This window comes from Schistocerca americana, chromosome X (assembly GCF_021461395.2).
Source record: "Schistocerca americana isolate TAMUIC-IGC-003095 chromosome X, iqSchAmer2.1, whole genome shotgun sequence".
Lineage (NCBI taxonomy): Eukaryota > Metazoa > Arthropoda > Insecta > Orthoptera > Acrididae > Schistocerca > Schistocerca americana.
This window is the reverse complement of record NC_060130.1, coordinates 314,386,694-314,404,124: the sequence shown is the minus strand read 5'-3', so window position 1 is coordinate 314,404,124 and position 17,431 is coordinate 314,386,694. Positions and strand designations below refer to the sequence as shown.

General features: G+C 38.3%; 1 protein-coding gene across 1 annotated transcript in view; it reads right to left on the bottom strand.

Moving 5' to 3' along the window:
• The window catches only part of LOC124555989 (KICSTOR complex protein SZT2-like), a 332,080-nt gene that overhangs the window by 93,321 nt on the left and 221,328 nt on the right, over positions 1–17,431 (bottom strand). Inside the window, exon 28 of the mRNA XM_047130034.1 lies at positions 14,546–14,652. Within this exon, the coding sequence (XP_046985990.1) occupies positions 14,546–14,652 (107 nt within the window). The remainder of the gene's footprint in view (positions 1–14,545; positions 14,653–17,431) is intronic.

Below are 17,431 nucleotides of genomic sequence, written 5' to 3'. Positions count from 1 at the left end.
GTACTACCGTGGTAGGCGTGGGCTTTGTATCTATCTTGGCCACAATAATGTGTTCACTATGCTGTTTGTAGCAGCTTACCCTCATTCCTATTTTTTTATTCATTATTAAACCTACTCCTGCATTACTCCTATTTGATTTTGTATTAATAACCCTGTATTCACCTGACCAGAAGTCTTGTTCCTCCTGGCACCAAACTTCACTAATTCCCACTATATCTAACTTTAACCTTTCCATTTCCCTTTTTAAGTTTTCTAACCTACCTGCCCAATTAAGCGATCAGACATTCCACGCTCCGATCCGTAGAATGCCAGTTTTCTTTTTCCTGATAACAACATCCTCCTGAGTAGTCCCCACCCAGAGATCCGAATGGGGGACTATTTTACCTCCAGAATATTTTACCCAAGAGGACACCATCATCATTTAATCATACAGTAAAGCTGCATGCCCTTGGGAAAAATTACGGCTGTAGTTTCCCCTTGCTTTCAGCCGTTCGCAGTACCAGCACAGCAAGGCCGTTTTGGTTAGTGTTACAAGGCCAGATCAGTCAATCATCCAGACTGTTGCCCCTACAATTACTGAAAAGGCTGCTGCTACTCTTCAGGAACCACACGTTTGTCTGGCATCTCAACAGATACCCCTCCATTGTGGTTGCACCTACGGTACGGCTATCTGTATTGTTGAGGCACGCAAGCCTCCCCACTAACGACAATGTCCATGGTTCATGGAGGAGTCCACAAAAGCCAAGCAGTTTACCTTAGTTCCATTTGTTTTCCTTTACAGACTGGTTTTTATTTATTTATTATTTTTTTTATGTTGCTTAAAGAGCAGTGAAATAAATCACTTTTGTTACACTAATGAGGTGATGCAGTGGCAACTAGGACTCAAACTCAGTGCACAAATAAGAATAGCAGTTCAAATTTGAGTTAATATGGATTCAGGATTCATGAAAATGTGTCAGCAACAGCTGCAACTTCAAATGTAACAACAGGAACAGCAAACACAATAACAAAAGGCAGCAGCAGGCCATCATTGAGCAACAAGCCAAGCAGGCTGGACAAAAGTCGATCACACTAGTGTGTCTCAGTTTTCATGGGAACGTTCGTCAGCCTATCCTCACTGTAACAATAGGAAGGCTACATACCCAGGTTGTCCTAACTGATTTTCAAATCACTTTCATGTTCACTGCCTGTATAAGAACATGCTCTGTGGATGTTTTTATAAAGAGGTACATGTGGCGGAAGTCTCCAGTATTGCAGTTAGTCATTCCTACTAGCTGAGTCCTGACAACATAAATACAGTGTAAATGTCCTTCTCCCACAGCTGACTCCTTTTACAGAATGACCACAAAAGTTCTCTCTTCTATAAATAATTCACAATCAATCATTAAATTTTCTTCGAAATCCCAGTGCGCCACTTGCTATCATAAATGACAAGGCCTATGCCCAGACTGGTTCACCATCATTTCAGCCTACATCAGAAAGATTTAAATCCTATAGCAAACATTTCATTGTATTTTGCAGTGAATCTACAGTAACAGTATAGTACAGGCACAAAAAGTATTTGGGGCAGACATTTTCACAACTCTTGGGTTTCAAATAATACATGACACTAACATCATATTGTGACAGTAGCATTAAATAAGTTCGGATCACTAAGCACTGGACTTTCTGATCTCTTTCCTCTGGGTTTAGGGTGCATCAACAATTATGTGGCTTATATTAACTTAAAATCTTCTGCAAACACCTCATTACTTCCTAGCCAACCAGTCCCAATAGCATTGTGACAGAATCTCAAAAGTGAGTTAAACTGCTCAGTGAAACGAGATATCCTCACACATATCATGAATAGTCAATGAGCAACATTGCTGGAAGTTTCACAAACCAAATTGTTGTTTCTAAATTTGCAACGTTTCAGAACGGCTGTACAAGCACTGTTGGACATTGATATCCGTTCCATTCCATGGCCAGAAGAATTTGTGTCAAAACTATGTGATGGCCTGTATTTGTCCTAGACCTTTGCAACTGCCACTAGACAGTCATAGAAATTCATGGTAATTAACATGCCCTTCAAGTTGTACAGATACAACATACTATTTCTCAGAACTGATAGTGCACCAACATTTTCCGAAGTTACTTAGAACAGCTAATTATAAAACATCCAAAAGCAAATACTACTTATTAAGATGACAGCTAGTGTTAAAGTAAATCGTGTATCTCCGCAAAAAAAAGTAAAATTTGATGGAAAAAAGAAATCGTGTATGAGTTGTAAGGACGAGATATCAAAGCTAAATGAACGTATAAAAAGTCTACAATTAATTTTTCACATAACCTTCTAATATTTTGTTTTTGTGTCATATTGAACACTGAAACCTTTCATAGAGGTTGAATATCTGAAATTCAATCGGGAAAATACGGGAAGCAAGAAGACACGGCCTCCATAGGAAAATGGGAATCAGTGACCGAAGAAAACTCTATCCAGGAAGATAAAACTCAAAGAAGCAGTGTAACTTTAATACAAAAAAACAGTGTGCAAAAATCGAGTGTAGTAAATCATGGAATACAGCCATCTGAAGAAAAACTGTTGCAAGGAACTGAAAGTAAACAAAAACGTGTGCAAACAAACAACTCTAGCATGGTAGCGGAAAAGCATGTAAACAGATCAAACTTTCCTCGAAATCGCAAACTTCCAAACATACTGGTAGTGAAAAGTAAACTGTCAAATTCTCAAAGAAAGTTATTGACTGATTCAAATATCGTGTGCAAAAACAGATTCAGTGTGCTATCAGAAAAAACAAACAGACAAAGTGAAGCAAATATACAAACAAAAGTTTCGGAACCGAAAACAACAAACGAAAACAGTCAACGTAAAAAACAAGATGCTGGCATCATTTATTTATTTTCTGATAGTCATGGAAAAGGACTGGCAAAGATAATGAACGAAAAACTAATAAATGAAAGTGTTATTGGATTTGTGAATCCAGGTGCTCCACTGCGAGAAGTTACTCAGCATATTGACACACACAGTAACCATGGAAGTTGTAACTCTTGCATTATTTTAGCTGGCACAAACGATGTCTACAAGAACGAGGCAAAATTCACTTTGCGATCTTTAAGGGAAACATTGGCAAAAGTTATGGACATGAAAGTTTTCGTAATAAGCATCCCTATGAGACATGACCTCATCAAAACATCGTGTGTGAATGCAGAAATCGAAGCAACTAACCGAAAGTTCGAGAAAATATGTAAGCTCTTCAGCAATGTGACATATATTAATGCAGACAGTCAAAAAAGAGAAGATTTCACTACCCATGGATTGCATAGAAACATGAAAGGGAAAGTAGCACTGTGCGATGCAATCATAGAACAATTAAACCGAAATCAGCCAGGCTTAGTGCAGCCTCCAATTGTAGCAGCAGCAGCAATGGAATCACCAATTTCAAATGAAGAGCATATTACTCCAATGACTTCAGGAAGTGTTGAAGCGGCAAGAAGAGGATCCCCATCTAGCCTAGTTGCAGTTCCTCAAATTACAACTCCAAAAATTACAGCAGAAACGCCATCACACTACAAGTCAACTCGCCCAACACGAAACAGGAAAGAACCACAACGTTTTTTATGGGAAGTGATTCCAGAAAAATGTTGATTTCATATTCTAAAACATCGCTCTGGAAAGAAGACTTCAATTGTAAAAGTATTAAAAATGTATGTCATGTGCAGCTGTTGAACATAAGGTAGGCCAAAACAACCTAGTAAATAAGTCATTGTTGAAATTTATGCTCCTGCACCAAAATGTACAATCCTTATCAGAAAAAGTTAGTGAGATAGAAATATTGTTATCAGATGAACTAAAAGAAGTGTCTGTTATATGTGTTAGTGAGCACTGGTTATCCGAAAATATGTTACATCACACAAGGATAGAGGGCTTTACCCTTTCATCTTTTTTTTGTAGGAAAACCTCCATGCATGGAGGAACATGCATATATGTTAGAGAGGACGTCAAACACGAAAATTTAAAGTTCACTAACCAGCTAGGGGAAGAGCAAAACTTCGAAATTTCTGCTACACAACTGACAAATTTAAATATAATTGTTATTTGCATATATAGAAGCCCAGATGGAAACGTAACTACTTTCATTGAAAATCTTGAGAAGGCACTTAACAGTATAAAAATAGTTAGTAAAACAACCATCATATTTGGTGACTTTAATATAGATTTCAACAAGAACTCAAAAGACAGATTAAACCTTGAGGCCTTATTAAAAACCTACAATATAAATACAACTATCAAATTCCCCACCAGAGTCACCAAATCGTCAAGCAGTGCTATAGATCAGATACTAATAAATACAGATAAATATTTATACAAATCTGGAAATATGAATACAGGTTTCAGTGATCATTATGCACAGTTTATTGACTTCCCAGTAGAGACTGCAGGAAATACTGAACAACAAATGACAAGAAAAGGTAGAAATTTTAGCAAGCACAACCTAGAACACTTCAGGCACTTACTAAAAAAAGAAACATGGAATGATATAGACAACTATGAGGACACATGTAAAAAGTTTGACATGTTCATGGAAATATTCTCCCATTATTTCAATATTTCTTTTCCAGTTAAAAACCAAACATTAAAAACTAAAAAAAGAAATGTTACATGGCTGACAAAAGGCATTAAAATATCATGTGCTGAAAAGAGGAGACTTTATGAAATCTCAAAAACACAAAATGTTACAGAAGAATTTCTGGTGCATTTCAAGAATTATAAGAGAGTGCTTCTCAAAGTCATAAAAGAAGCTAAAAAAACAACAAATGATCACCATATAAAAATGGCCAGGAACAAAATGAAAGCCATGTGGAAGATAGTCAGAGAACAAGTAGGAAATGAGACCTCCCAAAATGTAAATCTCCAGGTAATCCAAGATGGCAAAAAAATTACAAATCCAGAAGTAGCCAATGCTTTTAATACATACTTTGCAAATATTAGTGAAAAATTGCTATCTGACATAAAATCTTCAAATAAAAATCCTGCTACAACACCATCAAATCAAAATAGAAACTGCAACTCCCTATTTCTTACTCCAACCAACCCTAAGGAAATTATACTATCAATTACAGAGTTAAAAACAAAATTTTCAACAGGTGTGGATGAGATTCCAGATTATGTCATTAAAAATGTGGGGGACCTCATTGCAATACCATTAGCCCACATTTTCAACAGTTCATTAACAAATGGAGTCTTTCCTTCCTGCTTAAAGACAGTGAAACTAAAACCACTGTTCAAAAAGGGTAAGAAAGAAGACATAGCCAATTATAGACCTATTGCCTTGCTGTCTACATTTTCTAAAATACTATAAAAATTTTTTCATAAGAGGTTGTTAGATTTTCTAGAAAAGTGCAAAATATTATCCACAACCCAACATGGCTTCCAGAAAGGCCAATCAACAGAAACAGCAATATATGAATTTCTGGGTGAAGTACTCGAAAAAATTGATAGTGGACAAGAAGTAACTGGCATATGCCTTGATCTGTCTACGGCTTTTGACATCATAGACCACACTCTATTGCTGCAGAAGCTTGAAAAAATTGGTATCAGAGGTATGCCTAACAGCTGGCTTAGATCGTATCTTACTGACCGCAAGCAAGTAGTAGAAATACATTTTCACAAAGAAAATAAATCAATAAGACACTATTCTGATTATAAAGCAGTAAAATATGGAGTATTGCAGGGCTCGGTACTGGGCCCCATCATATTTTTGATACATATAAATGACCTAACATCAACCAACCAGTACCATACCACTATCCAGTTTGCAGATGACACAAGCATATTAGTCAGCGGGAAGACTGCAGAGATACTACAGACAAAACTGTCTGAGGCATTAACATATGTTGTAATCTGGTTCAACCAAAACAAACTAATAATAAATAAAAGTAAAACAGTAGCATTAAATTTTCATAATGTCAAGAGAAACATTGAAGAGGATATGAGAATTCAGATGTCAGACATGGATATTGCAAGTGTGCCTAATACAAAATTTCTGGGGGTCTGGCTACAGGATAATCTTAGATGGGAAACTCACATTGACAACATATTAAAGAAGCTAAGTACCATGTGTTATTTAATGAGAGTGCTAGAAAACTGCTGTCATAAGGACTGTCTAATGACAGTTTACTATTCAAATATACATTCTGTCCTAAAATATGGAATCACTTTTTGGGGTAACTCGCCATCCTACCTAAAACTCTTCAGGATGCAAAAAAGAATAGTGAGAATCATGGTTGGAATAAAAAGGAACAAACCATGTAGACCATTATTTAAAAGGATGGTGATTCTTCCCCTTCCATGTATTTTCCTATTTGAAAGTGCAATGTTTATAAAGAAATATACAATAACAAATCCTAGTATCCTCCCCAAAAATGAAAATGTTCATCATCATAATACAAGACAGAAAACTGACTTTCATGTACTCCATACAAAAACCAGTTTGTGCCAAAAAGAAAAAATTATCTACAATAAATTGCCAAGAGAAATTAAAGTAAAGACTGATGTAAAAAATTTTAAAGCAGCATTAAAAGAATATCTGTTGACACATTGCTTTTATAGTGTGGAAGAGTTCCTCCAAAATCCTCGAGAGTCTAAGTGATGATTATGCAAATACTGTAACCATTAATATTGGCCTATAAATACATTCAGATGTAATTCTCAAGTTTCTAATTGGGTTCAAGTATAAGTTGTATACCGACTTGCCCAGTATATGAAGTAAAATTCTGTGAATGTAATTCTCTAGTGTACATGTCAATTCATAGTGTAGAAGAGTTCCTCAAAAATCCTTAGAGCTTAAGTGAGGATCATGCAAATACTGTAATCGTTAATACTGGCTTATACACGTATTCAGTTGTAAACTTCTAGTTTCTAATGTGGTTTAATTATAACTTACACATTGACTTGCCCAGTATATGAAGTGCTGTAAAATTTTGTGAACATAATTTTCTAAAGTGTTTTAATTGTAAGATATACTTTGACCTGTCCAATATCTGATGTGCTGTACTGTACATGTAAGATTTACTGGACCAATAAATACAATACAATACAATACAATACAATGCTACAAATTTTTGCTGGGGCTTTGGCACACACTACAGCAAAATTGATTAAAATGTAATATAAACAAGTGTCACTTTCAAAAAGAAGTTGAATGCCTTAGTGACATCTTGACTCACAGAGGTCTGAACAAAACCCATAAACATGCACAAGCCATAGATGATATTTGAGTGCTCCCAGACCTAAAAGACATCCAATGATACCTTCAGAAAAATAATTATTACACAAAATGCAAACCTAACACAGTTTACATTATGAGATCATTCAATAACTTATTATGTTAAGACCAAGGAAAAGAAAGGTCCCACCAGTGCCAAAACACTTTTAAAAAATTACAAGGGTGTGCTAAAAAGTAATGTGTCTGAATTTTTTATGTAACAACTCTTAAAGCTTTTTTAAATAAAACAGATATTATCAACATTCTACATCTTTATTCTTCATGACTACATACTTATTCCTCAGCATAGTCACCCTGGCGATAAACACATTTCTTCCAACGAGAAACCAATTCGTTGACACCCTCCCTTTAGAATGACTGACTTTATTGACAGGGCCACAGCCTCACCTCTGCTTGCACCAATTCATCTACATGGTTACTCTGCAATTCACACTTTAGTGCCTGGCAGAGGGTTCATCGAACCATTTTCATACTACTTCTCTACCATTCTACTCTCGAATCGCGCATGGGAAAAGGAACACCTAAATCTTTCTGTTCGAGCTCTGATTTCTCTTATTTTATTATGATGATCATTTCTCCATATCTAGGTGGGTGTCAACAAAATATATACGCATTCAGAAGAGAAAGTTGGTGATTGAAATTTCGTAAACAGATGTTGCTGCGAAGAATACCACCTTTGTTTCAGTTACTGCCACCCCAACTCGCATATCATATCAGTGACACTCTCACCCCTATTGCATGATAATATGAAATGAGCTGCCCCGCTTTGCACTTTTTCGATGTCCTCCATCAATCCTACCTGGTAGGTATCCCATACTGCGCAGCAATATTCCAGCAGAGGATGGACAAGTGTAATGTAGGCTGTCTCTTTAGTGGGTTTGTCACATCTTCTAAGTGTCCTGCCAACAAAGCACAGTCTTTGTTTCACCTTCCCCACAATATTATCCATGTGGTCTTTCCCATCTTAGTTGCTCATAATTGTAATTCCTAGGTATTTAGTCAAATTGACAGCCCTTAGATTTGTGCAATTTATCGTATACCCAAAATTTATCAGATTTCTTTTAGTACCCATGTGGATGGCCTCGCACTTTTCATTGTTTAGTGCTAATTGCCACTTTTAACACCATAAAGAAATTCTCTCTAGATCATTTTGTTATTGGAATTGATTGGCTGATGATTTTAATACACAGTAAATTACAGCGTCATGTGTAAACAATCTAAGGGGTACTCAGATTATCACCTAGATCATTTATATAAACCAGGAACAGCAGACGGCCTATGACACTACCTTGCACAATGCCAGATATCACTTCTGTTTAACTCAATGATTTACCGTCTATCACTATGAGCTGTGACCTCTCTGGTAGGAAATCGCAAATCCAGTCTCACAACTGAGATGATACTCCATATGCACGCAATTTAATTAATAGTTGCTTGTGAGGAACGGTATATCAAAAGCCCTCCACAAATACAGGAATATGGAATCGATCTGAGATCCCTTATCAACAGCACTCATTACTTCATGGGAATAAAGAGCTGTGTTGCACAAGAATGATATTTTCTGAATCTGTGCTGGTTATGTATCAATAAGTCATTTTCTTCAAGGTGATTCATAATATTCAAGTACAGTATATGCTCCAAAATCCTACTGCAAATTGTGGTCAGTGATATGGGTCTGTTTCAATGGGTTACTACTATTTCCTTTCTTGAATTTCGGTGTGACCTGTGCTTCTTTCCAGTCTTTAGGAGCAGACCTTTCGTCAAGTGAGCGGTTGTATATGATTGCTAAGAAAGGCCCTATTGTGTCTGCATACTCTGAAAGGAACATGATTCGTATAGCATCTGGACTGTAAGACTTGCCTTTCTTAAGTGATTTGATTTGTTTTGCAGCACCTAAGATATCTACTTTTATGTCACTCATGCTAACAGCTGTTCTGGTTTCGAATTCTGGAATATTTACTTCATCATCTTTTGTGAAGGAATTATAGTAAACTGTATTTAGTAATTCCACTTTAGTGGCACCATCATTGATGTCATTTCCATTGTTATCGCACAGTGACGGTATTGACTGTTTTTTGCCATTGGTGTGATTTACATTTGACCAGAATCTCTTTGGGTTTTCTACCATATTTTGAGAGAATATTTCATTGTGTAAACTATTAAAAGCATCTCACATTGACATCCACACTAAATTTTGACCTTCCGTGAAACTCAGCCAGTTGTGGGGATTTTGCGTTCTTCTGAATTTGGCATGCTTTTTTCGTTGCTTCAGCTCTATCAAAGTGATGTCTTGGATTTCACACACTGACATAATCATGTTACACACCACCATGTTACACGATAAAATTCAGAGCCTTTTAGCAGCATCAGCGAAGCAGAACAGTGACACCAGTCAGCCCTCTGTCTAACAATGTATAACCCAACAATGCAACTTATCCTGGCTCCCAGCACAGTACTGAGGCAGTACTATCCCACAAAACTGGCAATGAGTATAAAAAAAAAAATACATCATATATGCCTCCAAAACTCTGACTTCTGCACAAACAAATTATTCTCAAAATGAAAAAAAAAACTCTTGTGATAATATTTGGCATCCAAAAATTTTGTACATTGTTACCAACCTCCAATTTCCTTGGCTGATCCCAAGAATCAACATCCAGAAAAAGGCAGCTCAATGCCTCTATCAATCGCCCCTCTTCCTAAATAATTACATGTACACCAATCATTATTGACCTGCAGTGCAACATGGAAATGCCAATGCCTTCTCCTGATTCCTGACTCCCCCACAAGGTCAGAACCCACATTTGAACGTAATCATTGCATTCAGCCTGCAGTGGGGAGGCGGGGCAGTTCAACTGCACATTCAAAGCGCAGGTGCACAAGATGATGGTGACTGTATGAAAAGCGGATGCCCTGGCTCAATTCCTTCCTCATACGAGACCACACTGATCCAGGGAGGAATTTCAGTAGAGCTTTTGCATGGCCACAAGTGCCAAATACTCCTGGAGGTCCTGCAACGAGTGACATACTCACGATTAGCCCAGCTGTTGCCACATACCCTCTGTGGGTACAGCAATTTGTGTCCACAGCTTTGGATATGTCCCAGGTTGGAGGTTGGTTCCCCAGCATCAGGAGGCCAAAAAATATTCATAGTGGAAGCCAATGGCACCAGACTGGTGCAGAACATAAATATGCGCCTACAAACTTCCACACAGTGTCAGACGGCACCACCACTGAGGACAGTGCCAGCCCAGTACAACTTCTGATGCCAGTCACACGTCAAGAAATACCAAAGCTGAACAGCAATGGAGTAGGATCCCTCCCCAGCCCCTTTACAGTCTGCTTCCAGCAAGGAGGCAAACAGCTGGACCCTGCCAACAGCCAAATCTGGTTCAGAGGTGCTGTGCAAATCACGTGCAAATGATAGTGCTATAAGTGCAAATGACAGTGATATAAGTGCAAATGTGTGATATAACAGAGCCTCGACCATCAATGTCGCTAGACTCTGAGGTGGCAGCCTATGCTGCAACTTCTTGCTGGCCTGCTCACCCACATCTCCCCCTGCCAGTTTGATGATCCCACTAGCAGCAGGAACATTTCTGGCTGTAATAGATGAGGGATTCTAAATCTCTGTCATTGGCAAGCAAGACTGATAGCCTATGATCATTACTGTCCCACATTTCACAGACACCTGAGTGATGGTGTAAAATGCCTATGATGTGCGGAACTGCTGGCAATATACAGCTAATAAAGCTCACTTTCTAGTGGAGCACTATCACATCAGACTGTCCCGCATTTTCACTAACAACTCTTGCTATTACCATGCTCCATGCTACATGGATGTGATTATTTACAAGGGGTGTTCAATACGTAATGCAACACTCTTTTTCTTGGCCAATTCTGGTTGAAAAATTGCAGAATGTCTTGTGAAAAATTGTGGAATATTTCCACTTCAACCCCCCATAGTTTCATTAAGTTCCAATAGGTGGTGGTGCTATATGTAGCCTTCCAAATGGTGTCTGTAACAGAGGTATGCTCCAAGCTGAGAGCTGTCACTGAGTTTCCGTTGGCAGGGAACCAGAGCACCAGATATTCAAAGGCATTTGCAGAATGTCTATGGGGAGATGGTACTGAAAAAAAGCATAGTGAGTCATTGGGCAAGGTGTCTGTCATCATTGCAACATGGTCACCCAAACCTCTCTAGTCTGCCACATGCAGACACTCTCATTCAAGGTAATTAACACATACAATCAAACACCTCACAGCACAAGTGGACGTCTCTGTTGGTAGTACTGACACACTCATCCACCTTCCGACCCACAAGTTCTGACTTCCACCTGTTGTCCAATGAAGGATGCACTCTGCAGGAAGCAGTACATGGAGGATGGGGTGGTCACTGATGCAGCAAGACATTGGCTCCAATGCTGACAGTAGAGGGGTACCATTCAGGTATACAGGTCATCCCAATAAGGTGGTGTAAGGCCATCACATTGAATGGGGATAATGTTGAAAAATAGGGTTTTGCAGCTGGGGAATAATATGATGTAATGGAATCCTGAATAAAATCAACCTGCTTTCAGAAAAAAAAGTGTTGCATTACTTATTGAATGCCCTCTTATCGAAACCATCATACCTGGAAGCTGACTGGAATCTGGCACAACTACAAACTTCCTTGCTATATCTTTAGTCTGATTGCCTACTATGCTCACAGCATGAGGCACAGACTGCTTTTTAGAGCTATTTGCACATTTCTTTGTTGTGTCAGGAGTAGTGAAACAAATTAGTTTTGTTACACTGACCAGGTTTTACACACATTATGCTGTAGCAGACACATTTATATTACAACACTTTAAGGATCATTTAGAAAATACTTAAATTTTTATCACATATAACTTTGCATATCATAAACTGAAATATACTGCTGCATTTTTCTGTTTATATGAGAAGGCTAATTTCAGGAACTATTGTAGAGATTTTTACACAGTTTTCACCAATAGGCTGATGCATACGGAAGGTGTGTATACAATTTATAAAAATTTTGGAAAATTGTCTGAAATGTGATGAATTTAAGTCCCCCAACATGTTTCTGTCTGTATATGAAAGCCAGTCTCAGGACTACTATAGAGATTTTGATATAGTTTCCACTAATAGATAGATTGATTCACAAGGAAAGCTTGTTTGTATAATTTATTACCGATATGCCAGGCAAATCATCTGGCTGTAGATACTTGGTGCTACCCATGTGAAGCCAGACCTGGTTGCTAGTTAACACCCAAAAAGACAAACATTTTGCATGGAGGAAAGGAAAGTAGGTGTTTAACTTTCCATTGATGAGGAAATCATCACATTCAGAACAAAAGCTGATGCTTGGGAAGGATGGGCAATGACATCAGTCACAACCATTTCATAGGAACCATCCAAGCATTTGCCTTAAGCAGTTTAGGACAACCACAGAAAAGCAAAATCTGGATGGCCAGATGGTGATTTGAACCATTGATCTCCTGCATGTGAATCCAGTGCATTGCCACACTGCAGCCTCACTTGATAAATGTCACATGGAGTTATGATGTCCACCAGAAAGCTTTGTACATGCTTACAGTTCACTGGTACTGAGTGCTGAGGTACAATGATAGGGTTGTTGATTACTGAGAACACCTGGGACATTTACACATAACCGTGTGTTTGCTGAGTTGGTGCGCAAGCAGAGAAATGTTATCAATTTAAATAAAATGGCAGCAGGAACATCCTATGCAACAACAGCTGATAAGAAGTACTGCTGGATTTCAGCTTCAAAAGAAACAGTACAACTTGGGACTTAACAGCTTCTGTGGGTAGTGGTTACACCTGTGAATACTTAAGATTTCATCCTTACCACATTTTCTCTGGTCTGAAGGCATATTGCTTTCTGTTCAGTATGATGGTTTGATTCCTAGGTTTGAGTGGCATCCCTCACGCCATCCACAATGGAGTAGCTTGTGAGAACATCTATACCATCCAAATCTCCACTACAACCTTCATTGTGTTATAATTAATTTGTCCTGAACAACAGTTAGATAATATCTAGCCTCCTATCTCTATAACCACTGAACTCTCCTGTCCTGTGTATGTACTGTTCCCTTCCAGTCTATTCTGGTTTGCCTGTTTTCTTTTTAAATGTATTCCTTAGATGCCCCCCCCCCCCCCCTCTCTCTCTCTCTCTCTCTCTCTCTCTCTCTCTCTCTCTCTCTCATCCCCCACTCCACTTCCACTGTTTTCTCACTTTTTTTCAGTTTTTGGTTGGTTAAAATTTCCTCACCCTCCTTGCATGAAATATGACCCCTGTCTTAACGTAACTCTGGCAGCTAGCTTTGTATCTCTATTCCTTTACCTGCTTCTCCACCTCCACCCAATTCTATACAAGCGTCTGTGATTCTTTTTCCTTCATTTATCTTTCTTGTCAGTCCTCCTCAGCATAAAACATCATGTGCACTGGTTACATTGAAGCATCAGAAGTGTATATTTACATGTACACTTGTCTCTATGGCTACGATATTTATCTGTTCTTATTCCAGAAAGTAATCACTTGTCACATCATCATTAAGATGGTGACTGGCTTGTCCTCTCAATTGTCATTCTCATTTCAAACAAGAGAGAAGCAACTGCCCATGTTCCTTTCAAGGGAAGCACCACACACTTCTGTGTTATGATTTAAGAAGACATCAAAAGACCTGATTCAGGGCAGCAAGCCCCAAGTTTGAATGCAGTTCTTCACAAGTAAGAATTCTGATTTTACTGATGTTCTGCTTTCATCACATTTGAACTTTTTTTCTATTTTACACACCAAAGTGTTTTATGTTGTGGAGTGATATAAGAAATGAGAGTTTTTAATTATATCATAGGAAATACACTAAAAAGTGGAGAGTATGTTAAATAAAAATGCAAGGAAACTGGCAATGTAAAAACCAAAAGGCACAAGTGTCTTTGACAATAATAGTAATGAAGGAAACTGGAAATGTAAAGACCAAAAAGTACATATGTCTTTAAAAATAATAATATTAAAAATAATAATAAAAAAATACACATACCCACAAATGGACCTCATGATTCAAAAATTGAAACAAAATTTACTTCTCTCATAATTACTATACCTGTATATTCTCTGCACATCAACATGAAACCTATGAATGAATATGAGGATGACGAAATGAATTTAGTAGTCCACTATTATAGTGTAGGAAAAAACTGGTGCAGCTAAATTTATAAATTTTATGCATTAACGTTACCTGCAACTCATTTAAAACAGCAAAAAGAAACCTCTGACGTGGCACAAAACATGTGTTCTCTCCCACTAACTCAAGAAGGGGTGGAAACTTTTGAAATCCTTTCTGGGCTGCAAAAGAAAAACGGTAGTTTCAGTCAAATTACTTAAAAGTCTTAATAAATTTACTTATACATCATTTGCAGCACTACCATTACTGAACATGTAATTATACAAGGCAAAACCAGTTTGAATGTTCCTCACACAGAATATTTGATCACACATTACTCTGTGCATCACTTCTGTTTCACTAAGAAGCACAAAGAACAAGTATAGTACAAAGCACAGTTATGGTAGGATTACAGTGTGAGCAATGTGGTTACTTCACCCACACCACTCTTCTCCCTGGAGAATTCTATGAGTGGGACATAGTGGGATGGGACAGTTCATGTCTCCTCCTGTCCCCGTGAGAGAACCTAGAATACAATTACTATTCACTCTCTTTAAGAGTGCACAGTAGCTGTATTCCAGTTCTCTCTAGATCATACCATCGACTACCCTTCCCCCTCCCTGACTAGCATTCTCTTCAACTGCAATGAAGACTGAAACTGTCACACAGGTATACTCCATTCACTACTTAGTCAATTTTGTGGCCCCTCTTCATACTGTATTCCCACACCCCGTCGCCTAACTTTCTTTAAGAACTTTCCCTATATTATTTTCCTACTTTCTCTTTGTCTCTTATTCTTTCCCAATATGACACAACATTCATTAAACTGACTGAGCTAATCATGAATTCTTTGAGTCAAATTTTTTTATCCACCACATGTTTAGTGTCACTTTTCTCTCATGTGAAGAAGATAGAGACCTTTAATGACTGGCTCAAAAATGTTTTGCATAAGCTGCATGGCTACCAAAGTGCGTGGATTTATGTTCAAGGGGGCTAAGAAATGAAATAACAAGCCTTATGAAGCTAAAACATAATTTTACCGTGAAATAAAAACAAAATATATACTGAAGCAAGAGCAATCTGTCAAAAGTACACATATTTGAAACCAAATCTGCTGCTGGGTAACATTTGATACCATGTTGTTACATCCCATGTATTCTAACATGCTTGGATCCACCTTGGAATGCTGTCCGCAAGGTGGCTGAGACATTACTGCTAAGTCTGTCCATACTGAGATCAAAAGAATACACAATGTAAGTATAAACTGGTCCCAGGCATATTCCGCCAGATTAATGACAGCATATACTACAAGCTATTCCATATGATTAACTCTTGCCTCCTTGAGACAGGTGTTCACAAGGTGGGTGTAGTGTATTCGCACATTATCATCTTGAAAGACAAGCTAATTGCCAACATATTGACTGTGGGGTTGGATGGTAGGTTGGAGTATCCTAAACCAATACAGTGCAGCCTCTGAATTACCCACTGCATTGTACGCTTAAGGCATACACTGGTACCTGGCCACCTTCATATTCTTCTAAACCTGACACCACTGATCCAGGCTTTATTCCAGGTATTCCCTTGTCCACCACCTTCACACAAGAAGGTGCTGGGGGTTTTTACTGTTGTTCACAATGTGTGCCTAGAGGCCAACTTGATGAAATGGAGCTGATTGTGTACTACTGTCTGGGAAGTTGCAGCCCTCCCAGTTGCCTTCAAAAACGCAGCACACAGTTCTGTTGTATTCTCTTAGGATAAGTATGGGCCATAATTTGTAAGTAGTGGTCATCACCTGTTGTTGACCACAGCTAACCCCTACAAGGTGGAAATTCAGTGTTTTGTATCTCACAATAGTGACAGAATGTTCAGATGACATCACTGTGGTGTTGACAGTTAAACGTTGTCCCATTCATGATAGGAAACACCGTGCATTCCACTGACCTGCAGTGAGAATGCACACTTACTTTAAATCCATTACACTGGCTTCTGTATATACCAAATTTTGTGGTCAAAATGAGTATTGAGAAAGAGATTTCTGATCACAAAACGCAAACTATATAAAGCATAAAAGTGGCACAAAACTTTTTTTTGAGCAATTTAATATACTGCAAATGTGTGTGGTTCATTTAACACTAAACATTTTAAATATAAGTCTGCACAAACATAATGTGGATGTCTCTTTCAATTATTTTGATTTTATAGGTGAAATGACAAGTTAAAATGCAAGCACAAAAAAGATTAAAAATATAATGTTTTTATGTGTTTCAAAAGTTGGGGGACAGGTATGCCACACACATAAATGTGATTAGGAGACTCTTGGGAAGAAGAGGATACTGAAGAGTGTCCGTGATAGGCTAAGGCATGAATAGTGAAGTAATGGTTAGTAGAATAAGAACAATTGCAAATTCTTGTGAAAGGAGTGGATGTAGCTGCATGTGGGGATCTTTTTAGGTAAGGTTATAGTAGGGGCTACAATGAGCATCACAGAAATTCTGGGAGAGAATACAGGTTTGGAATACTGCCAAGGATTCACCTCTGTAGCCAAGGTCATTAACACTCACCTGTACAGTGGTGCTCGACTTGGAGATACACCAGTTCAAATCCTGGAGGGGAAAAATTTTCACTGTGATTATTTGGCCAGTAAGAGGAGGAGAGGTGGTGGCCTAAAGTTCCTCAGCCCCAGTATACGTAACAATGTCCTGGATTAAATTCCAAATCTCTCTGCAGTGTCTCACAAAGTGAAGGTATGTGACATTGTTAACAATGATCAAACTGTCAGACAGGGACATTAAGTCTGGCGCCCCGCTTGGTGCAATTCGAGAGGAGTAGGCTATGTGCCAGCACTGGGTTTCACCCTCTCTCTTCCCTTAATCCATAACAGAAATCAACACTGTGCTGCACAAGCACTCACCACGGTCATCCACAAGACAGAGACACACACTTGACACTTCATATCATGTC